The following is a 20,265-nucleotide window of genomic DNA, read 5'->3' on the forward strand; positions in this document are numbered from 1 at the left end:
GGCAACGTAGTCCACTTTCTGTGAGGAAACGTGTACTGAATACCACCTAATGATGCCAGAAATACGGTCAGACCTCATTATTCATGGTGGTTCTGTTGTGTGAGTCACCAAGAACACAGAATTAGGAAATACTAGAACATTGCTCCTATAGGATATATACAGGGTTAGGTTCCTGCAGACCTCTGGTCACAGTATTTTCATCAGTCAATCAACCTGTAACCTTGGTCTTTTTCTGCTTCTGTTTAAAGACACCATATTTAACATGTCTGAGTGAAGCTTTACACATGTATTTTCAGACAGCCTTCTTGGCTTTGGAACACTGGACAGTACTTCAGCACTGTGCTTGAACCATTGTAAACAATAAACTCAAATATGTCAGCTATACTTGCTTAAAAATTTTAAAATAATAAAATACTTTTCTCAAAAGAAAAGTAAACAGCAGAAAGCACAAAACTGTGAAAAGCATGGCACTAAATAAACCACAAAAAGGATGCTTACACTTGTTCACTGTATGAGAGCTGAATGTTGCACCTCAGCTGGAATATGTGTCGAGTGACTTAAATTTTTCACCATTCTGAGTATGTTTGTGAGTGACCACCAGATTGCTGCAAGTATTGATTTTGGGGTTACAAATTAATTTTAGCAAGTAGATAAATTCACAAGTATGGAATCCACAGATAATGAAGATCACTTGTATATCTTAGCCCCAATCCCCCTAGCTACCCACCCTTATAGGGAAAGTCATTTATTAACCCCTCTAGAAGAAACAGTGCAGTTTTGGTTGTTTTTTGTTTTTTAAGATTTTATTTATTTATTTGACAGAGAGAGCACAAGCAGGGGGAGCACAGAGGAAGAAAGAGAAGTAGGTGCTCCACTGAGCAGGGAGACCGACGCAGGACTCTATCCCAGCCAGAACCCTAGGACCATGACCTGAGCCGAAGGCAGATGCTTAACCGACTGAGCCACCCAGGCACCCCAACAGTGCAGTTTTTATATGCATTTATCCATGTGCTTCTAAAATGTTTTATTTTTTAAAGATTTTATTTTTCAGTAATCTCTACGCCCAACATGGGTCTCGAACTTACAACCCGGAAATCAAGAGCCGCATGCTCTCTACCAACTGAGCCAGCCAGGCGCCCCCAGAGTTTTTAATACCCAGTGTAATTGATAATAGCCAGTAATGAAGTCAGTCATTAACAATCTACATAACAATACCTTACTGACTTTTACAGCCTCGTGAAGTATTTCTATTTAAAAGAAATAAAAACTGGGGCGCCTGGGTGGCTCAGTCGTTAAGCGTCTGCCTTCAGCTCAGGTCATGGTCCCGGGGTCCTGGTATCGAGCCCCACATCGGGCTCCCTGCTCAGCGGGAAGCCTGCTTCTCCCTCTCCCACCCCTGCTGCTTGTGTTCCTTCTCTCTCTGTGTCTCTCTGTGTCAGATAAGTAAATAAAATCTTTAAAATAAATAAATAAATAATTAAAAAAAGAAATAAAAGAAATAAAAACTAGTTTGAAAGATTTGAGTAACTTTTTCATACTCCCACCGCTAGTAAATAGAGGAGTGGGGATTTGTCTGACAGCTAAGGTCTTAGTCATTACACTACTCAACCTCCCCTCCAAAAGAATCCTTATTCTGCTAGGTCACTGAAGTTGTTTGTGAGTAAAGCTCCCATACTCTTGTGAGAGGGATGTGTGGGAGTGTTACCAAATTTATTTTTTAAGTGTAATTCTCTCTTTAAGAAAATTTGTCCTGACTGTGGCTTTCGTGATTATCTTAATATTTGCTTACTTTTAAATCTGATTTCCTTATTTAACTGAAAGAGAAAGAATAGTATATTACAATCACAGAATTTTAGAGCTGGGAGTGTCTTTTGAAAATAATATAATAAAATCCATTTATTTTACACACGAGCAGACAGAAACTTCAGGAAATTAATTTGCCCCAAGTCACAACAGTTAATTACTAAGACCAGTGTCCAAATTGCTTTAACTCTCCATCTGTCTCCTCTCTGCCTAAGTTTTAAACAGATCCAGCAAAGAGTTAGTACCCAAAGTTATTAGCCAAAATCTATGGTATGCACACTGGTTTTTACCCTTGAGATCTTAGAGGGAGCCACTGATAGTAGACAAAACTACATTAGAGCCCAGGGAGGAGGCACTCAGAGGCATGCAGGAACTGTGGTGAACTACGAGAACCTGCCTGAGGCAAGTGTCATCTGATTAGCAACACTTGAAAATGCAGGTCCAGTATTATCAGATCCTTGAATTTTTCTTGGGAAGCTCGAAAACCAGATACTATTATGAAATACTGGCAACTATGTCTAACTTTAAAACCACGCTGTAAGACAAAAAACAGCAATGTATGTGGGCCAGTTTGAGGCTACCAGTAGTTTGAAACCCGTGCTTTAGAGGATTCAGCTGACGCTGCAACTTTCATTCCTTACTCCTGAGTGACAACAAGAAGGAACCAAAACCAGGGCTTAGTGACATGCTAAATGAAAACACTTGAGTGAAGTTTATAAGTCAATAAGCCATTAAGTGACCAGGCACAGTTAATCTGTTTACTTCTTCAAATAGGTTGTTTACATGTATTTTGGCTGCCAATTACCCACAATGCAAAGATCTTACGTATTTATTACAAGTTCGAATTGATTAGTATTTTGAGACTAAATGTAGAATTCTGCAGTCTCATATGTTAGCAGACTTGCTGTCCTTATCTAATGCATGCAAAGCTCTGGCATAGTATTATCACTTGCTGGAAATACATAGTTTATCTTGTTTTACGGCAGTAGACGTTACACAGCATCTGCAACCAAAAAGTTTTACTCAGCCTCGTAGTACTCTCAGACATAGAATGTCCCCCAGAAGCATCCAGAAGCCTTACCTTATTTATTTATTCATTTATTTATTAAGAAAATAATGGAAGTTATGGTTCTGAAAGCATGAATTGATATGAAAGTACAGCATTCTAAATCTAGAGTGTACCTGTTGGTTATGATGAACTTCTTTTCCATAAATATCAGAAAGAAATATATGAGAGTGACTACCTGGAGAACTGTGGGAAAACTGTGGCATTCAACCATCTTTTTTTAAAGCTTCTCATTGAAGTATAACATACAGAAACATACAAATTAACCAGTTAGTGGATTTTCTCAAAATGAACGTACCTGTGTAACCAGCACCCAGATCAAGAAATGAGCTATTTATCCATACTACTGTTGATGGACATTTGGCTTTCCATTTGGGAACGATTACATTTGGTGCTGCCTTGAACATTCTTGTACGTTTTTTGGGGGGGTTGTTTTGGGGGGGGGTTGGTGGATTTAGCACAAATCTCTGTTGGTTATTTACACAGGAGGGGAATAGCTAGGTCATAGGGTATCCATATTTTGAGCTTTAGTAGATGGGAGTCAATTTTCCAGTGTGTTTGCACCAATTCAGACTCCACTAGCAGCGTAGGAGTTCTTGTTTTCACATCCAAAGCAACACTAGATCTTGGCTTTTTTATTATAATCGTTCTAATAGATGTCTCACGTGGTTTGAATTTACATTTCCTGACAATTACTGTGATTGAGCACCTTGTCATTTGCTTATTGGCCATTTGTATATCTTGTAAAGTGCGCTGGCTTTGTAAATTTTTTTCTTTAACTTTTAAAAATAAGTAGTTTGCATTTATAAACATTCTCATGGGAGAGCTAGCTACTTCCCCCCCTTGACTTCACTGCAACAAATAACATCTTAGCGATCTGCTGATATATGTATAAAACCATAATGGCTTTGGCCCATAGGATTGCCTTCTAGACAACATAAACAAGAGGAATCTTTTGTGGAATGTTCTTTTTAGGCCATTTAAATTATCAGCATTTACAATTGTTAAGAACAAAATAAAAGTAATAAATAGAGACATAGTTTTTAAAAATTTCATTTTTAGAATAGCCTTTTGCGTTTTTAGGTTTTTTGAATTGGTTTTATGAATTCTGATTGCAAACAATCAGCTGTAATATGTTCCTAATTAGAAAAGTTTATTTAGAAGGAGAATGTAGCTCAAATCTGTCCTTTAAAGAGATACTTATCTGTATAGTTGGTTGGGGGGTTTTCCTGCTTACAAGTAATATATGGTCGTCAAAAATTCAAAAGTTACAGAAATACATAACATAGAAGTTGACAGTTTCCCATAATCTTACCTCCCAGAGATGATTGGTTTGTATTCCTCCAGATTTTCTTCTGTGAATTTGCTAACATATATCACGAATGATACACACCACATACAGCTTTGCCACTTGCTTTTTTAACCTAACAATTAACTGTTGTTACTGGATCTTTAGGAGTTTTAAAAGATATTATCTATGATAATTGGGTACTCATTATTGACAGAATGCCTTATTGAATAGATAAATAATAAAATGTAATTAGTATATTAATTTTATTAACCTTACTGATAGAGCTTCACAATGGTTCACCTGGCAGTTTCATTATGCATCTTTAATTAACACAGTGTTTTCCTAGTACACCAAAAAGTTCCAACTAAAGAAGATGTAAATTAATGTAGTTTATGAGCAAGTTGAAACTGGATTTATTTTTTTCAGCAATTTTTTTTTTGTATACTTAAGGCATCCGAATCATGAAAATTCAGATCCAGAATTGGTAGATCTACTCTACATTTTTCATGAGAAATTCTCCGAATGGAGCCTGCACTTCACACTTCGTAATAGGATGGTGGTTTCTGATCATTTCAGGGGGTGCTGGTGGCTGTCAGATTAAAGATGTGCTCTACAGAGGACCTGCAGATCTGACTAGTCATCCAAGGGTTATGTTTGTTTTCTGTTCAGTACTGAGCATTATGGGACTGTTATCAAATCCTTCCTAAAATTGTGTATCCTAGTCTCTGATTGGAAATCTCCAAGTGAATTTTTTTTTTTTAAGCAGTGAGGCTAATTTAAAAATATATACTGGTAGGCTTTTTAAAAAGCAGTATTTTACAAATTAAAATAAGTTCCCAAAGTACTCTGCTTTGTGGAGTAGTATAGCATCTAACCCAGGAACAAGCTTTTATTTTCCTCAAAACTCTTCCTTATATTCTAAGGTCTATAGTCTCAATTGGTTGCACCTTATATTGAAATGAGAGTAAACAAGTTGCATTTTCTCTATTCAAGTTTAAAAGACTGTATAAAATAATATCGTTGCTAAATATTAGTGAAGCAACTTTTCTTTCAGTACCTTCATCTTAACTATCACTGCTGAAATCAGTGTGGTCAAGGTTTGGGGGTTTGTCTTACATTTCTTGTACTAAAGCCACACTTTGCTAGTGAAAGATCGCCTTCCAGCTTTGTGAAGTATTTCACCCAAATGTGCTTTTCTGTTCAATGAGACCAGATGGATGTTTCTTTGTGGACTATACATTTGGCAGTCTCAGGAATAGAAAATAGACATTCTTCTCTAGAGGCTTTTCTGTGATGGAACTGGCATCACGTAATAGTTGTCCTCAGTAAGATGGGTGGATGGGAGAAGGTTTAATACAGGTGTTACTGTGCAAAGGGGGGGAAATGCTGTGATGTGTTGTTGCTATCCTAAATGTGAAGTACCACTTTTAATAGCTAATCAAATAATTGTAGGATAAATTGTTTTATCAGGGTCCCAAAAAAGGTGATTCAGAATAATCTGTTAAATGTGCTTTAGAAACATTAGGATCCAGAAGGCATAAAGATAAATGTGTCAGTCTCCTCTCCTTCCTTGGGTAATATGTGTAATATTCCCAAATAAAATGACTGTTAACCCTGTGGTTTTTAGATGTTTTCACTAATTGTTTGGGAAAACAAAATTGTTTCCCATCCGTTCTGGAAACACAGAAACAGGGCTATAGTTCTTCAAACTGTTTGTGTAAATGGTCAAATTGCTTTTTTGTTTTTTAAACAGATTTGTTTCCTGAGCTGAGAACTCATTAACAGACTTACCCTGCAGTATGTTTTTGTCTGCTGAATTAAAGCAGATCAAAACAAAACAACCACCGAGAAAGCCCACCATAACCTGCATGTAGGGTTTTAGCAGTAAGGAATTACTGGTGACAGATGCCTAGCCATTGTCATGTGAACAACTTTGTTGTAATAAACATAAACAAGAGATGCACTGGGGGTGCTACCAGAACTGATTGATCAGACTTTAAGGAGAGTCATTATACCTTAAGCAGCATGACTATGTAGGGAGTATCTCTGTTCAGGATATTGGAAAGCTCCAAGTGTGTGGTGGCTGTGGGGTTATGAGGCAGCTGCTGCTCCCTAATACCTAATACCAGATTTTATAGCTATTTTCAGTTTTAGTTAGGGTGACTTTCTGCTCATGACTTCTGTTACCTTTTTTTTTTTTTTTTTTTTTTAATTAATCTCTACACCCAACATGGAGCTCAAACTCAACAACCCCTGGGATCAAGAGTCGCCTGCCCTACCAACTGTGCCAGCCAGGCACCCCTGTTAACCGATTTTTAAAATAATTCTTTTCCTTTTTTTTTTAATCATTTTATGGGGGGTGGGGAGACCCAGCCTGCTAGGTTGAAACAAAACCTTGTGAAGGAGATTTAATCCCTTGCTTAGGAACGTGGGGATTTAAAATTAAACTGATTTCATTTGTCAGTAAGATCTAGGGCCAATATTGTAAGCGTATCATTTTCACTTGTGTTTATGGAATATATGTAATTAATTTGCCTTACCCTCTTCCTTGTGTTCATAAGCTTTTGAAAAAATCAGGTACTACTTATGGGACTTCACTGAGATCTAACTTTTTTGTAAGTGCAATTTCCTCTGTGCTTTATTTATTTTTTTAAAGATTTTATTTTTTATTTGACAGAGAGACACAGCAAGAGAAGGAACACAAGCAGGGGGAGGGGGAGTGGGAGTGGGGAAGCAGACCTCCTGCTGATCAGGGAGCCCTATGTGGGCTCGATCCCAGGACCCTGGGATCGTGACCTGAGCCACCCAGGGGCCCCTCCTCTGTGCTTTTAAATTCAAAAAGGTATTAAGTGAGACTCCTGGAAGTCAGAGAGGAACAAGTTAAACATAAGGCTAATCAGAGTCCCAAGATGTTTTAAAGGGTGGGTGGTTGGTTTTGTTTTGGAAGTAGGGGTTGTCGTGTCTGTTATTGGGGAGCTCTCTGAAGTGAGAACTGCTGATCTTAGAGTGTCAGTATTTGTCTTTCTTGTTTCCTTTGGGTTAATGTTTGAAATTTATTAATCAGGTTGAGTAAAATAGATATCCTCCCCTAAGGGCTTTCCTGCTTCGTGGAAAAGCTGTGATTTATAAAGTAACACCATAATGAAATAAAGCGATCCTGAAAAGCCTTGGGCAGACAGGTAGTGTAAGAAATTTTAGGCTATTTACCTGGGTCAGTTTGTTTAATTATTACTGTTGTTATTATTTCTGTTCCTGTCACAGTTGTCATGTCTAATAGTAGGATCCGTCATCCCACATACTGTTTAAACCAAATCTTGCTTGCTACTCTAGAAAATAGGCTCAGATTTCTTCTTAAAGTCCAAACCATTCCTTTGAAGACTAACAGATGTTTGCCCTCCTCTTCAGTCCGTGAAAGGTGACAGTTAAATGAACTCTTACTGGTTTCTTTCCTCTTTGCTTTTCAACACCACAGTCAGTGGAAGTAGATTTGCATCCCTTTCTGCCATCCCTTTGGGTTTTTGACTGAAGCACACACCCATCCCCTTCCTGCCTCCCTGGAACTGGTTCAAGATTTGGAGAGAAGGGTTTGTTTGGGGGCGTTTCCCTGGTCTTATCTCCGTCTGAGCATACGTGAGGGTTGCATTTATTTTGACCCTTGCACTTTAAATTTGAAACCGAAGCAAGAGTTTAAAGTACGACAGGAGAAGAGAGTCTGCTGAACTTTAAACATGAGGGACCCAGGGAGGAAGGTGCGTACATGCATTCTGAAGCTTTCTCATAGAAGTCGGCCATCTTTATTCGTACACATAGTTGTGAGCCAGTAACTACTAGGAAAAGGGAAAAATTTTAAATTACAGAAAGATCTATGTGACACTTACATTATGTATTTATGTGCTTAATTTTCCAGCAATGCCTCTAGTATTGTTTTGAAATTGATGGCAGAACAAGTAAATTCTGAATTTTTATTTGAAAGCCTTTTGGAAAAGCTTGGGAGGATGGGTATTTGCAAGGAAAAATGAATGTATCATTTGTGATTGACCTCCAACAGAATGACTAAAAATGTATGGGTATTTTAGGTGTTTTATCATTTTGTCTTCTAAAACATAAAATTTAAAAAGCTGTAAGTGGTTATTATTAGATAAAGGTCACCCAGATTCTCCTCAGAGTTGAGAAACAAGTCTCTCTCCGTTGATTAGTACTTACCTTCATCTAGTGGTTTTGTGCACAGTACGTTGTATATATAGTAGGCCGGACTGATTTCTTTCCTGACTGATCTTTTCCAGAGCCTGGCCCAACTAGAGAATCTGTGCAAACAGCTTTATGAGACAACAGACACAACCACTCGACTCCAGGCAGAGAAAGCCTTGGTCGAATTCACCAACAGCCCTGATTGCCTGAGCAAGTGCCAGCTGCTCCTCGAGAGAGGAAGTGTGCGTAAGATTTGAAAACTCCTGAAGGAGGAGAGAGGTTCAGGAAAATATATTCCAAGTTTAAGGGCGGATTGGGATAGCTTGTGTTCCTTAATCCTTCTAGGTGCCTCTCTGCCTTCTTAATTTCACCTTTAAAAAGCACCATCGCTAGCTGCCAGGTTGACAGTGAAAGGACACACAGCCTCCTCCTCAGGAAAATCTCATTGAACATATACTTTGCTCTGTCATTTTTCATCTTGAATCACATTTCTGGGACTTTCTTTCTGTTTTTCACACTTAAGTACCACCTCGGATCCTTTACAAAGGAGCCAGAGCTGTATACGAATGAGCCTTCTTACCCACAGAGCCCATGTCACCGTGCAAGCTCCCCAGTGGTCGCTGTGCTGTCGCCTCTGTACCACAGCTGCTGCTTACTGCCTCGGAGGCATGGGGGGAACGTTCCACAACAAGAACCACCAGAGGTTCGAGCTTTTAAAATGCAATCAGAGCCTCTTGGAGCTTAAAAATGGCAGTCCAGTGGTCAGTATCATGCTGTCAGTGAGACCTGGTTTGGTTAAATTAGTATTTGGGGCAAGATGGCGGTCTTAGGAGGGCTAAGAATCCAGCCAGGGTATCCTGAAAGGGCCCGAGAGAGTCAGAATCCCAACTAGACCAGCAGCTAGCACTCTTACTTCAGACTGGAAGGACATGTGGAAAGAACAAAAGCAGTTAATTTGTTTTGAAGGTAAAATTCTGGATGACTTCATGTTTGAATTTTCATTGACAGTGTAACAGTATTTGTTCAGTTGGCTAAAAATTATCCTTTAGTAGCTAAGAGAGCTAACTGTTTTTCCAAGCATCAGAAGGTTACAGAGCCCTGGTCAGAGACCATATAGTGCTCTGTTCTGTTTTCGCATGTAGTATGTTGTAAATTTCTTTCCAGTCCCTCAGTCTTAGGATTGACCCACTTATATTCGTATATTTTGTGCTCCGGGAGGTGCATAACCAGCTCTTCCAGGTGACTCCCACTGGAGCCCCACAGTATCATCGTATCATCTTTGACCCTATTAACTCCGGATCCTCATGTTGACAGTCAATAAATAAAACAAGCTGCAGTAAAACAGGATTGGTGCAGTACTAAAAACAATCATAGTGGAATGAATCTTCCTTTTAATCTCTATGGACTTCTTAGTGACGTAGCAGGTTTGTTGGAATTGTGTATAAAAACCATTTAGATGTTGCATAATGTCTAGTTACAGTTGTATGCTGTATTCTACAGTTAGAGTAGCCTCTCATGCATTGTTAGTGATTTGACACACCTGCTCTAATCAGTTTAAACCATGTTCAGGGGTGTTAAATAAAAATCACATGTCAAAGTCACTTTATAGATTTTTTTTCTTAAGCATAAATTTTTTTATAACTGGTGGCATTATGCAGTGCCTGTGGATAGCCTACTGTCTTAAGGATTCTTAGTGTTATAGGAAATTATCCTTGACCCTTAATTAAATTATTTTAATAGTCCTGAGTCTGTCCCTGTTATATAGGACATTATCGTAATAGAGCCACCTAGAAGAATTTGCACATGGCACTTTTTTATACATTATGATCAGTTAGAATACCGGAATATTTTATTCTCCATAAGGTTAAAATTCATAAAATCCACATGTGAGAATATGATAATGCTGTTCCCTTGCATAGGGCATAATTTTTCTTTCTCATAAATAACTGGTATAAATTTACTTTAAAACTAGCATATACATCCCCCAAAGCTGTACCTGATTGATAGCTGTGCTGATGTAAAGATACAGGTTAGGAATTAACTCTACAGCATAATGTAATGGCTCCCTCTAATGCTGCTTTAAAAAAAAAACAACAACTTTCTAATGGTATACTATAGCAATATTTTGAGTTGAAACTTTTGAAGCATCACTATAACAAGGCTTTTGACAGAAGATTTCTTGGTTTAAATGAAAGAAAAGATCCATCTTCTAAAGATTTGTCTTCTTGTATCTTTCTGAAATGATCCTCTCTAGCATGGGCCCCCTCTAAGGGATGCAGAATCTGCCCTGGATTCAGGTCAGTCAGGCCATTCGCTTCATACTGCACCTTGTTCATAACTGAAATCAGCTCAGTGAACACATACTCTGTGTGGGACTCATTTTTCCTTAGACCCTCTAAAATGCGGAGGATTGACTTGCAAAACTGATTAATATTTCTTGAATCTCAGCATAGATCTCCAAATAAAAAAACCTCATGACTGACTAACTTAATAAAATTGAATTCTAAGTCCTTTTCCCCGTCTTTCCACAGTCCTCTTACTCCCAGTTACTGGCAGCTACATGCCTTACAAAGCTTGTATCACGCACAAACAACCCTCTACCATTGGAGCAACGCATAGATATTCGTAAGTAGAGAATTGATCTGTTTTCAAGAAATTAGTTTGTTTAGTGATGTGCTTAGTAATAGTTAAATTTATGTTGCTTGTTTGATAATGTTCTGGAATTGGTAAGCATACAAAATATGTAGAATCCAGGTCCCCCCTCCCCCCCAGAATTTGGGGCTTTTGAAAGTAAAGAGGATCTTATATAATTATTTCTAGATAAAGTCTTAAGTCATCCCTTTTGTCGTCAAGAGGTTTCTTTCGTTCAGTCCTTACTGCCATTAATAACTAAGAAAAATGTTGTTAAGGAGTTTGAATTCTGTGCAGGCATGTTATTTAACTATCTAGTAGTAGATTCAAGGCTGCCGTACTCCAGGGTCTTCACTGTGACAAGTATAAAATCCTGAATTGGAAAGCCCACTAATCTTAAATTCAAAGTCCCATTTCTCAGTCACATTAAGAATTAAGGGAATACAACAGAAACAAGAATTAAGGGAGCTTAGGGGAAATAGGCTAAACTTATCATTTCTTGGATGCTTAATATATTTAAAGATGTGTGGCCTTCCCTGGCAGAGCTTTCTGTTATGCAGAGTTTTTTGTTTTGTAGGGAACTATGTGCTCAACTACCTTGCCACTCGGCCAAAGTTGGCTACTTTTGTGACACAAGCACTTATTCAGTTATATGCCAGAATCACAAAACTGGGCTGGTTTGACTGTCAGAAGGACGACTATGTCTTCAGAAATGCAATCACAGACGTCACAAGGTTCTTACAGGTATGACGTATATATGTGATGTGATGTAGTAGGAATGTGGGAAGCAACATGTATATGTTTATATAGTGATCTACTTTTTAAAAATTACACAAAATGGAATTATTTTGTACATTCTCTTCTGTGTCTTTTTTGCCTTTAATATTCCTTGGCTTTACATGCTTACATGTCAGCACAGACAAACTCCGGTTTTTCTAATGCCTGTATACTATTCCAATCTGAAAATACCATCACTTAATAACTAATGTCTTATAGGTGGGCATTTAGTTTGGTTCTATACTTTGACTGTTAAGTAAACACTTCAGTAAATAAGTTAAGTAAACTTAAAATACATATACACCTGCCATACTTGGAATAAGTGTGTTTGTAGGGTGAATTCCTAGGCTTGGAATTATACAGTCAAAGGGATATGTGTATTTTGGGCTTTCAAAGACATTTCCAAATTATCCTCAAAAAAGGTTGTTTCCTACAACAATTAAAAGAGTGCCTGTCTCTATACCTCCACCCCGGGAACTCAGCTTTTTTATTTTTCCAATTTAATAGGTAAAAAGAATTAGTATCTCAGCATTTGAGTTATGAATGAGACAGAACAAATTTTCGTATGTTAATTTACTACTTGTTTGTTTTTTTTTTTCTGTAGAACTTCCGATTTATATCTTAAAAATCTGGAGTTCTTTGTCTTTTTCTTATTGTTGTATGTGGTCTCTTTGTGAATTATGTTACACATCCACTTGTCACTTACCTTAAATGTATTTTGCCAGTTTCTCTTTGTATAATGGGTACGGTATAATGCTTATGACTATTTTTGAAATACAAAAGGTTTCAGTCTTGATGAAGTCAGATTTAGCATTCTTCCTCTGTGGCAGTTATATTTTATGTCCTGCAAAGCAACAGTTTTAAACTACAATTCCTCGCTGCCTTATCTGGGCAGTTTTAATAGCTACACAGGACGCTGCCACGTCAAAAGCGCGGCTGCACCGCCATTGCTGAAGTCTCGCTGCACACACCAACTCGTGCCTCACATTGTTTTTACCAGGATAGTGTGGAATACTGCGTCATTGGCGTCACTATTTTATCTCAGCTAACCAATGAAATTAATCAAGTAAGTGCTACAGCCTTCCTCATTGAAGTAAGTGCCATATTTTTTCTTAGTATTGGTGTTTTCTGCTATGTGTGAGATGATCTTTTTTGGCAGTTGTGTGCTTTTGCGGTAAGTGATTAATGCCCTTTGAAACAACAGTTCCATTGGATTTTCCTCTGTACGTGCAGCCTACCTCGTTCTTAACATCCTAGTCCCCTTCTGTCTCCAGAACAGCTCTCCTTGCTGATATCAATGTTCGTTGTGCGAGATGAAAGCAACAGGCCTAAGTCAAAGCCTTAATAAATCACTGCTTTGCTAATAAAAGAGAATGTGTTCAAAAAGGGGGTCACAAAAGTGGAACCAGACCGTTTGTGTGCCACTTCTGCTAAATACATTAATATGTATTTATAACCCTTTAAAACTCAATTCCCATGTGCTGCTATTAAAGGCTTCTCTGGTGGTATTTTTGGAATGCATAAAACATTCTGCTAAATACCAAATAATTTTTTGAGTAGTCCTTCTTGTCACAGGTTACTACAGAGGAAAACACCAGTGGCTTTCTTTTGCTCTGGCTATTATTTTTTTTAGTCATTTACTTTTGTATCCAGCTAAAATTTTGTAATTATTGAACAGGCCAGTATTAATATTAGTTGTGACATCTCACCCTTCGGTCACCAGCTGTAAATTACATCGGCATCACTGTTGCTATTGCGCATATTTATGCAGACCTTTTATTAACCCTGAGAATTTTAACTGTGAGGTAGTACTGTTTTAAATGCATCAGCTTCTAGCCATTTAAACTCTGGAGTCCATACTGTGTTCTCTGTCACATGCACTCCCCACTATGGTCAGTAATTATCAAAATAATAATAGCTTGTACTCTTGAGTGACTACTGTGCAGCAGACGCTGTTCTGAGCACTTTACTGATAGCAGCTAATTTTATTCTCACCGTAGTGCTGGGAGGTAGGTTCCATGGCTGTTCCATTTTCTAGGTGAGGAACCTGCAGCACACAAAGGTCAATAATTGGCCTAAGGTATCCCAGTTAGCAAGCAACAGTATCTGAATTTGAACCTGCACAGTCTTATTCCAGAGCCTGTGCTCTTAACAAATAACTTATTACTGAACCACTATTACCTTTGTAATACAAGAACACGCATTAACTGAGAAGAGAGATTGTGGGGTTAATGTTCTCCTCTTCAAAGCTTGGCCCCACGAAGTCACCAATGTTGATACTTTTTAAAACTCCGAAATTTTATTTGTCTTTCTTAATGGAACAGTAGAAATGTGTGTAATGTACTTAATGTGTGCAGTTATTCTCTGTATTATGATCAGCATAACCGATTATATATGGAATATGGTATATAATCTGGCAGTGCCATATTATCCAAGACATTTATGATAATACAGTGACAGTGAAGCTAGAATTGGGGGATACTTTGAACCTCTGCAAAACTTAGTTTTCTGTTGTTTTTTTGGTTGTCAGATTTAAATCAGAAAGCATATTTCTGTTACCAGCCCTGTCTGAACTTAGAAATAAAATCAAGGGGAGGGGTGCCTGGCTGGCTCAGTCGAGGGAGCATGTGACTCTTGATCTCAGGGTCGTTAGTTCGAGCCCCATGTTGGGTGTAGAGATTACTTAAATAAATAAAGCTTTAAAAAAGAAAATCAAGGGGAGTCCATAACTTGATGGTCAGAAATCTTGCTGCATTCTTTAATGTGCCAACAGCAAATGCGCCCCCTCTTGGATGAATTGATTGGTATATAGAAGAGACTTAAGCTTTCAGTAGGTGGTTGGACTAAAAATTCCCTTAGTAACCTTGAAATCCCTTTATTCCACTTACTGAAGTGTCTGTGTGTCAGGAATAGAGGGCGTACTAAAGAAGTAAAAGACAGAGTTCTTAACCATAAAAACCTTTAAAGTTTGGCTGAAAAGAGGGGCACCTGGGTGGCTCAGTCGTTGGGCGTCTGCCTTCGGCTCAGGTCGTGATCTCAGGGTCCTGGGATCGAGCCCCACGTGGGGCTCCCTGCTCGGTGGGAGGCCTGCTTCTCTCTCTCCCACTCCCCCTGCTTGTGTTCCCTCTCTCGCTGTGCCTCTCTCTGTCAAATAGATAAATAAAATCTTTAAAAAAAAAAAAAAAAAAGTTGGGCTGAAAAGAGAGGAACAGAGGAAAAAATGAGAGACTGATGCTGCCCTTCAATTAAGTGCTCACTTCTGAAATAGAGACTACGTGTTGAAATAGGTTAGAGAAGGCAGAGGGTGTTATGGGCTATTGTCAGTTATCCTAAGTTCATGGCTGTCAGTTAAGAACTGCTTTGGAAATTCTGTGGCAACTTTAGTCTTGAGTGGATTGTTTATCAAGCTTTGCCACTGTCTGTTTCTGAGACTGAGCCACAATACAACATGCTAGTAATTATTAGCAGTATCTGCCAGCAATTGGTTAAATTTTACCTCCCTAAATGCAGAGGAAATTAAAACTTTACAGTGGAGATGCTCATCCCTCTTTCTGTCTTCCGTCTGTAAGCTGTAGACCTATCCTGCTGTTAGCAGCTTATTGTCCTTTGCATCCTCTCATTATACGTGAGTTAACCGTGATTTAAACATTAAAAATGTATTTTTATGTAAGTTGGTTTTATTGGAAATCCTAGTTTATTTCAAGTCTATATGAAAATTTTTTTTTTTTGCAATTCTAAAACTTGGATTGGTTTATCTTTTTGCACAGGCCGACACCACGCATCCTTTAACCAAGCACAGAAAAATAGCTTCTTCCTTCCGAGACTCATCATTATTTGATATCTTCACACTTTCCTGCAATTTACTAAAACAGGTGAGATTGTAGATTGGGTCCTGCTTCCCAGCCCCCTTTGAAAGGATGAGAATGAGTGGGGATCTGTTAGAGGTCAGTTCCATGCTGACCCCTTGAGAGTTGGTGCAGCTCTAACCATCACCATCTCTCACATGATGCCAGTCTCCAAGATGTGGAAGAAAGTGCCACACTGACGACTGATTTTAGAGAGGGGATTAGAATTGCCTCATTTCAGAGCCGTTCCCCTAAGCAAAGCGCAGTAAGTGAACACGTATCCCAAAGAATCTAGTTTACCACGAAGTTTGGGATTTTGTTGTTTGCTTTTTTTATACCCACATAAAATCTTTCTGCATGGAATAAAGGCATATTGGCTTTATGGTGTTTGGATTCTTAGTGCTCTAAAAGCAGGTTCCGACTGCATTGTTAGCATACTGAAACAGGCCGGCTCCCCTGCCCCCTACTGAGTTACAGGCGGCACATAACCAAGCAACATCTGTAAGGAAAAGTAGATTTTGAATTTTTAACATCCATTTAGATTTCATAACCTGAAGGGGTAGACCGTTATCCCATAAGGAAATTACCTGTTTTAAAACAGAAAATGGGTGTTGAAGTTCATTTAGGGATGAGTTGAACGAGGAAAGAAATGCTCTGCTCACCTGTGAGTCCTACCCATTTATAACAATCTCTAGGGACCTCCCCATAGAAAGCTAAATGGGGTTAGCCTCTGGCTGTTCGTTCATTTTGGGTTGTTTGTTTGTTTTGGGTTTTTGTGGGGTTTTCTGTTCTTAGTCTCATTTTCCATTATGTCGTGAGTTTTAGAAGCAAGTTAGGATTCTTTGTGTTGTCCCAGTTAATGATATTTAGCTTTTTCCTCAATTACCTAGTTCTATCTCAGAACTCCCAGACAGTCCTCAGGATGGGCAAGCTACCTAGCAAAAGCTATTATACCCCCTGAGGGGGGAAAGCTTTTGAGAAAACTGAGGATTGACTCCTCCTGGCTGATACCATCAAAAACAATTAGCCAGCTAGTCACTGAGGTCACCAGCCCCATCTAGAAATACCTAGGATCTCATAGCAAATGGAGTAACCACCCATCCCATATTGCTTCAGAATCCCCTGTGGTCAGTATGTCTACAACATGTAAAGAATACATGTCAAAAGGGGGATTTCTTTAAATACCAGTTCCATGTTTTTATAGTAAATAAGGAGCTAGGATTTTCATAGTGACATTAAGGTGACAGAAGTGCAGCCTCTTTTGCAGGGGAAACATCACTTTATTGAGTTGAAATACTGCCCTCCTTTTCTGGCTTAACAGCCTTCTCAGGAGTCTGGCACCAAGCTTGGAAGAGGGGAGTGATTGTTTGGGCTCATTATGTGGTGATTTTTACAGGCTTCAGGAAAGAATCTAAACTTGAATGATGAAAGTCAGCATGGCTTGCTCATGCAACTGCTCAAACTCACTCATAACTGCCTAAACTTTGATTTCATCGGCACTTCTACTGATGAGTCCTCAGATGACCTGTGCACAGTACAGATTCCCACCAGCTGGAGATCAGGTAGGAGCACTGCACCAGCAGGAACAGACTGCTGCTCAGCCCCACACCGTGTCTGCGGGATGGTCTAAGCAACCCCTGGCTAGCCGTTGCTTGCTGTTAGGGAAAACTTAGAAAGTCAGCATCTTTCTTAATACAGTGAGGAAGAGGGTGTTGGAGGAACCTTACAGATCCCTCAGCCTGGGAGATCTTTTTTAATTACTGGGTTACTAATGGATGTGAGTTTGACCTTCTTGCATTCATCACCTAGAGACTCCTGTGATCTTACTCATTTGAGGTCATTTCTAGGTTTAAACACGAAATCAGAGAAAAGGACTTGTGCTTATGCTTGTTTTGTGTTCTTCAGGATCAAACATCTTGCATTGAACATAGTCCTGACTGTCTTAAGTTCTCTGAGAATCACAAGAATGAATCTGTTCCTTAGAGGAGCTGAAACCTAGTGCTTTAAGAAACAAACGGCAAACCAAAAGCCTCTCTTAGCTTATCACTTGAAAGGAAGTAAACCCTGTGAGAAGAAAAAACAGAGGACGCGCCCCTAATACACAGTGCTGTAGGCATGTCACTAGCAACGAGCGACGTACTCAGTAACGGCTCCTCTGTCTTTTTTCAGCGTTCTTAGATTCTTCAACTCTGCAGCTGTTTTTTGACCTGTATCATTCCATCCCTCCTTCATTTTCGCCTCTGGTGAGTCAGGACTACAGTTTCTAAAGCCTAACCTACATCTAGAAAGTAGCAATGGTGAATGAGCCTTATGCTCGTTCATTTTGTTGTACAAAATCATGCAAGTAAAGCATAGAAATGCTAGGGTTAGTTATCTAGCCTTTTGTGGTAAAACGTGTGGCCTAAACGTTCTCGCAATAAAGTCTTAACTTAATTCTCTTTAAATTATTCCTCTCTGATGACAAATTGCTGTAAATGTCAAGCTCTTCTGGTCTCATCTTGAATCTGACTTTATACTGGACCTCAAACAGCCTCAGGCTAGAGTTGGGGGGTGGGGCGGGGCGGGGATTCAGCTTGTATTGTCTAATTGAAGATTATCCTGCCCAAGAAAATTTTAGAAAAATCCTTCAGGCACATGTTACATAAGTGATAAATGGAAGCTGTAAGGGGAAGGCAAATTTGTATACTTTTCTGGATAACATTCGAGAACTCTTGGAAATGATGCATTTCTCCTTTAAAGCAGTAATTACCCTCCTCAAATCTCAAAATTCATCCAGGTCCTGAAAGACATTGGCCTAGTATTTCAGACTGTTTGGTGTAAAATGCTACCATACAAAACACACAGATAAGACAGTAAAGTAATGGGTGTTTTACATAGTTTTCTACAGTAGGCTGTTTTCCTGGTTATTATGGTACTTTTCCAAATGTAGACCTTAGCTTTAGTAGAAACGTGAATTCAGTGGTTTGTATCGTTAAGTTTACTTCAGGAAAAGGTAGCTCACTCAAGAGAGAGAGTCATAAAAGGACTCTTAGTAAAGATGTTGGCAACACTAAGGGAATCCAACAAGGTGAGGTGAGGTACACCCTCTAGAGGGTGCAATAGTGGGAAGCCCCAGGGGGCACGGGGGAAACCCTGGAAAGAGCTAAAACTGTGTCTTAGGGGAGGGCTGGGCAGCACAGGGAGAGGGACACTGCCAGTCATGGCCCAGCCAGGGGTCCAGAGGGGGTGCCTCTTTTCTTCCTGCCCTTAATCTCCTTTTAGTACTATCCAGTGGTTGAAGCCTACTAGAGGCAAGAGGGCAGCGGAGCTCTGGCTGTTGGTGGACAGAAGTCAGCCTCCCAGGGAACAGAGCATGTGGAGAAGGATAGAAGACAGATATGGAGAGGCAAACAATATAAATATCTAGCACAGTGGGGAAAGGGTAAAATGTTTTCAGTGTAAAGCCTATTCTTTTCAGGACACAGATCTAACTTGGTTATTTCATTATGGCAAAGCCTGATTAGCCAAAAGTCTTCTATTTATTTATTTATTTGACAGAGAAAGAGATAGCGAGAGCAGGAACACAAGCAGGGAGAGTGGGAGAGGGACAAGCAGGCTTCCCGCTGAGCAGGGAGCCTGATGTGGGACTCAATCCCAGGACTCTAGGATCATGACCTGAGCCGAAGGCAGACGCTTAATGACTGAGCCACCCAGGTGCCCATGATTAGCCAGAAGTCTTAATGAAACAGAGAAAACTAAATCTAAACTAAAACTAATAAAACAGAGAAAACTAGATCTTTCTATATTGTGATAACTTCCCACTATTGCACCCCCTAGAGGGTGTACCTCACCTCACCTTGTTGGATTCCCTTAGTGTTGCCCACATCTTTACTAAGAGTCCTTTTATGAACTATCTCTCTTGAGTGAGGTACCTTTTCCTGAAGTAAACTTAATGATACAAACAGAGAAAACTAAATCTTTACTTAACCTACGAATTGTATGGTATTTCCAAGCCTTAAGTATATAACTTAACAAGAATCAAAGAAGCCCTTGGGTGGTCAAAGAATAATACCTAAATGAATTTCCACACTGTGAATTTAACTAGTTGTTATGGTAACTTGGATTTAATGATCTTTTTTTTTCTTTTAATAAAGCTGTTTCCAGTATCCTCAGCTGCACTCTCCTTGATCTTTCTATATCGTGATAATAGTAGCAAGAAGTTGAAAGAACAGAGTTAACAGCATATGTAAAGAAGAATGTTCTAGGAGGGGAAGGAGGGAAAAGATAGTATGGAGGAGCCATATCATCTTTTTAATCGGTTGTCTTTGGTTGTGCCTGCTTTTAGGTATTATCCTGTTTAGTACAGATTGCCTCAGTAAGAAGATCCCTGTTTAACAATGCAGAGAGGGCCAAGTTTCTCTCACATCTTGTTGATGGTGTTAAACGAATACTGGAAAACCCACAGGTAAGATTTTTGAGAATTTATTGTTTGAATACATATTTAAATATATGTTGTGTGTGTGTGAGATTAGTATGTGCCTCTCTGTTGAGTCAGAAGGAAATCCATCTAGAGGCCACACTTAGCAGAAATCCTAGAGAACAGTTCAGTGTGTCATTCTCAGAAGATTTAAGTGAGTCTGTATCTGTAGGCAGATTCTTTTTTTCTTTTTTTTTTTTTAAGATTT

The 20,265-nt window shown here is 39.1% G+C and overlaps 1 protein-coding gene across 4 annotated transcripts in view; it reads left to right on the forward strand.

Moving 5' to 3' along the window:
* Window positions 1-20,265, forward strand: part of XPO7 (exportin 7) — an 87,232-nt gene that overhangs the window by 40,122 nt on the left and 26,845 nt on the right. Inside the window, exons 1-9 of one of the 4 annotated variants that reach the window (XM_035022500.1) lie at window positions 6,945-7,909; window positions 8,444-8,590; window positions 10,880-10,973; window positions 11,557-11,723; window positions 12,757-12,849; window positions 15,524-15,628; window positions 16,998-17,163; window positions 17,771-17,844; window positions 19,926-20,045. In XM_035022500.1, coding sequence (XP_034878391.1) covers window positions 7,889-7,909; window positions 8,444-8,590; window positions 10,880-10,973; window positions 11,557-11,723; window positions 12,757-12,849; window positions 15,524-15,628; window positions 16,998-17,163; window positions 17,771-17,844; window positions 19,926-20,045 — 987 coding nt within the window. In that variant the 5' untranslated portion in view covers window positions 6,945-7,888. Of the gene's footprint in view, window positions 1-6,944; window positions 7,910-8,443; window positions 8,591-10,879; window positions 10,974-11,556; window positions 11,724-12,756; window positions 12,850-15,523; window positions 15,629-16,997; window positions 17,164-17,770; window positions 17,845-19,925; window positions 20,046-20,265 lie in introns of those variants that run through there. The other 3 variants (XM_035022502.1, XM_035022503.1, XM_035022501.1) reach the window with 3 other exon arrangements.

This window comes from Mirounga leonina, unplaced genomic scaffold, assembly GCF_011800145.1.
Source record: "Mirounga leonina isolate KUSES-001 unplaced genomic scaffold, KU_Mleo_1.0 Mir_176, whole genome shotgun sequence".
Taxonomy (NCBI): Eukaryota; Metazoa; Chordata; class Mammalia; order Carnivora; family Phocidae; genus Mirounga; species Mirounga leonina.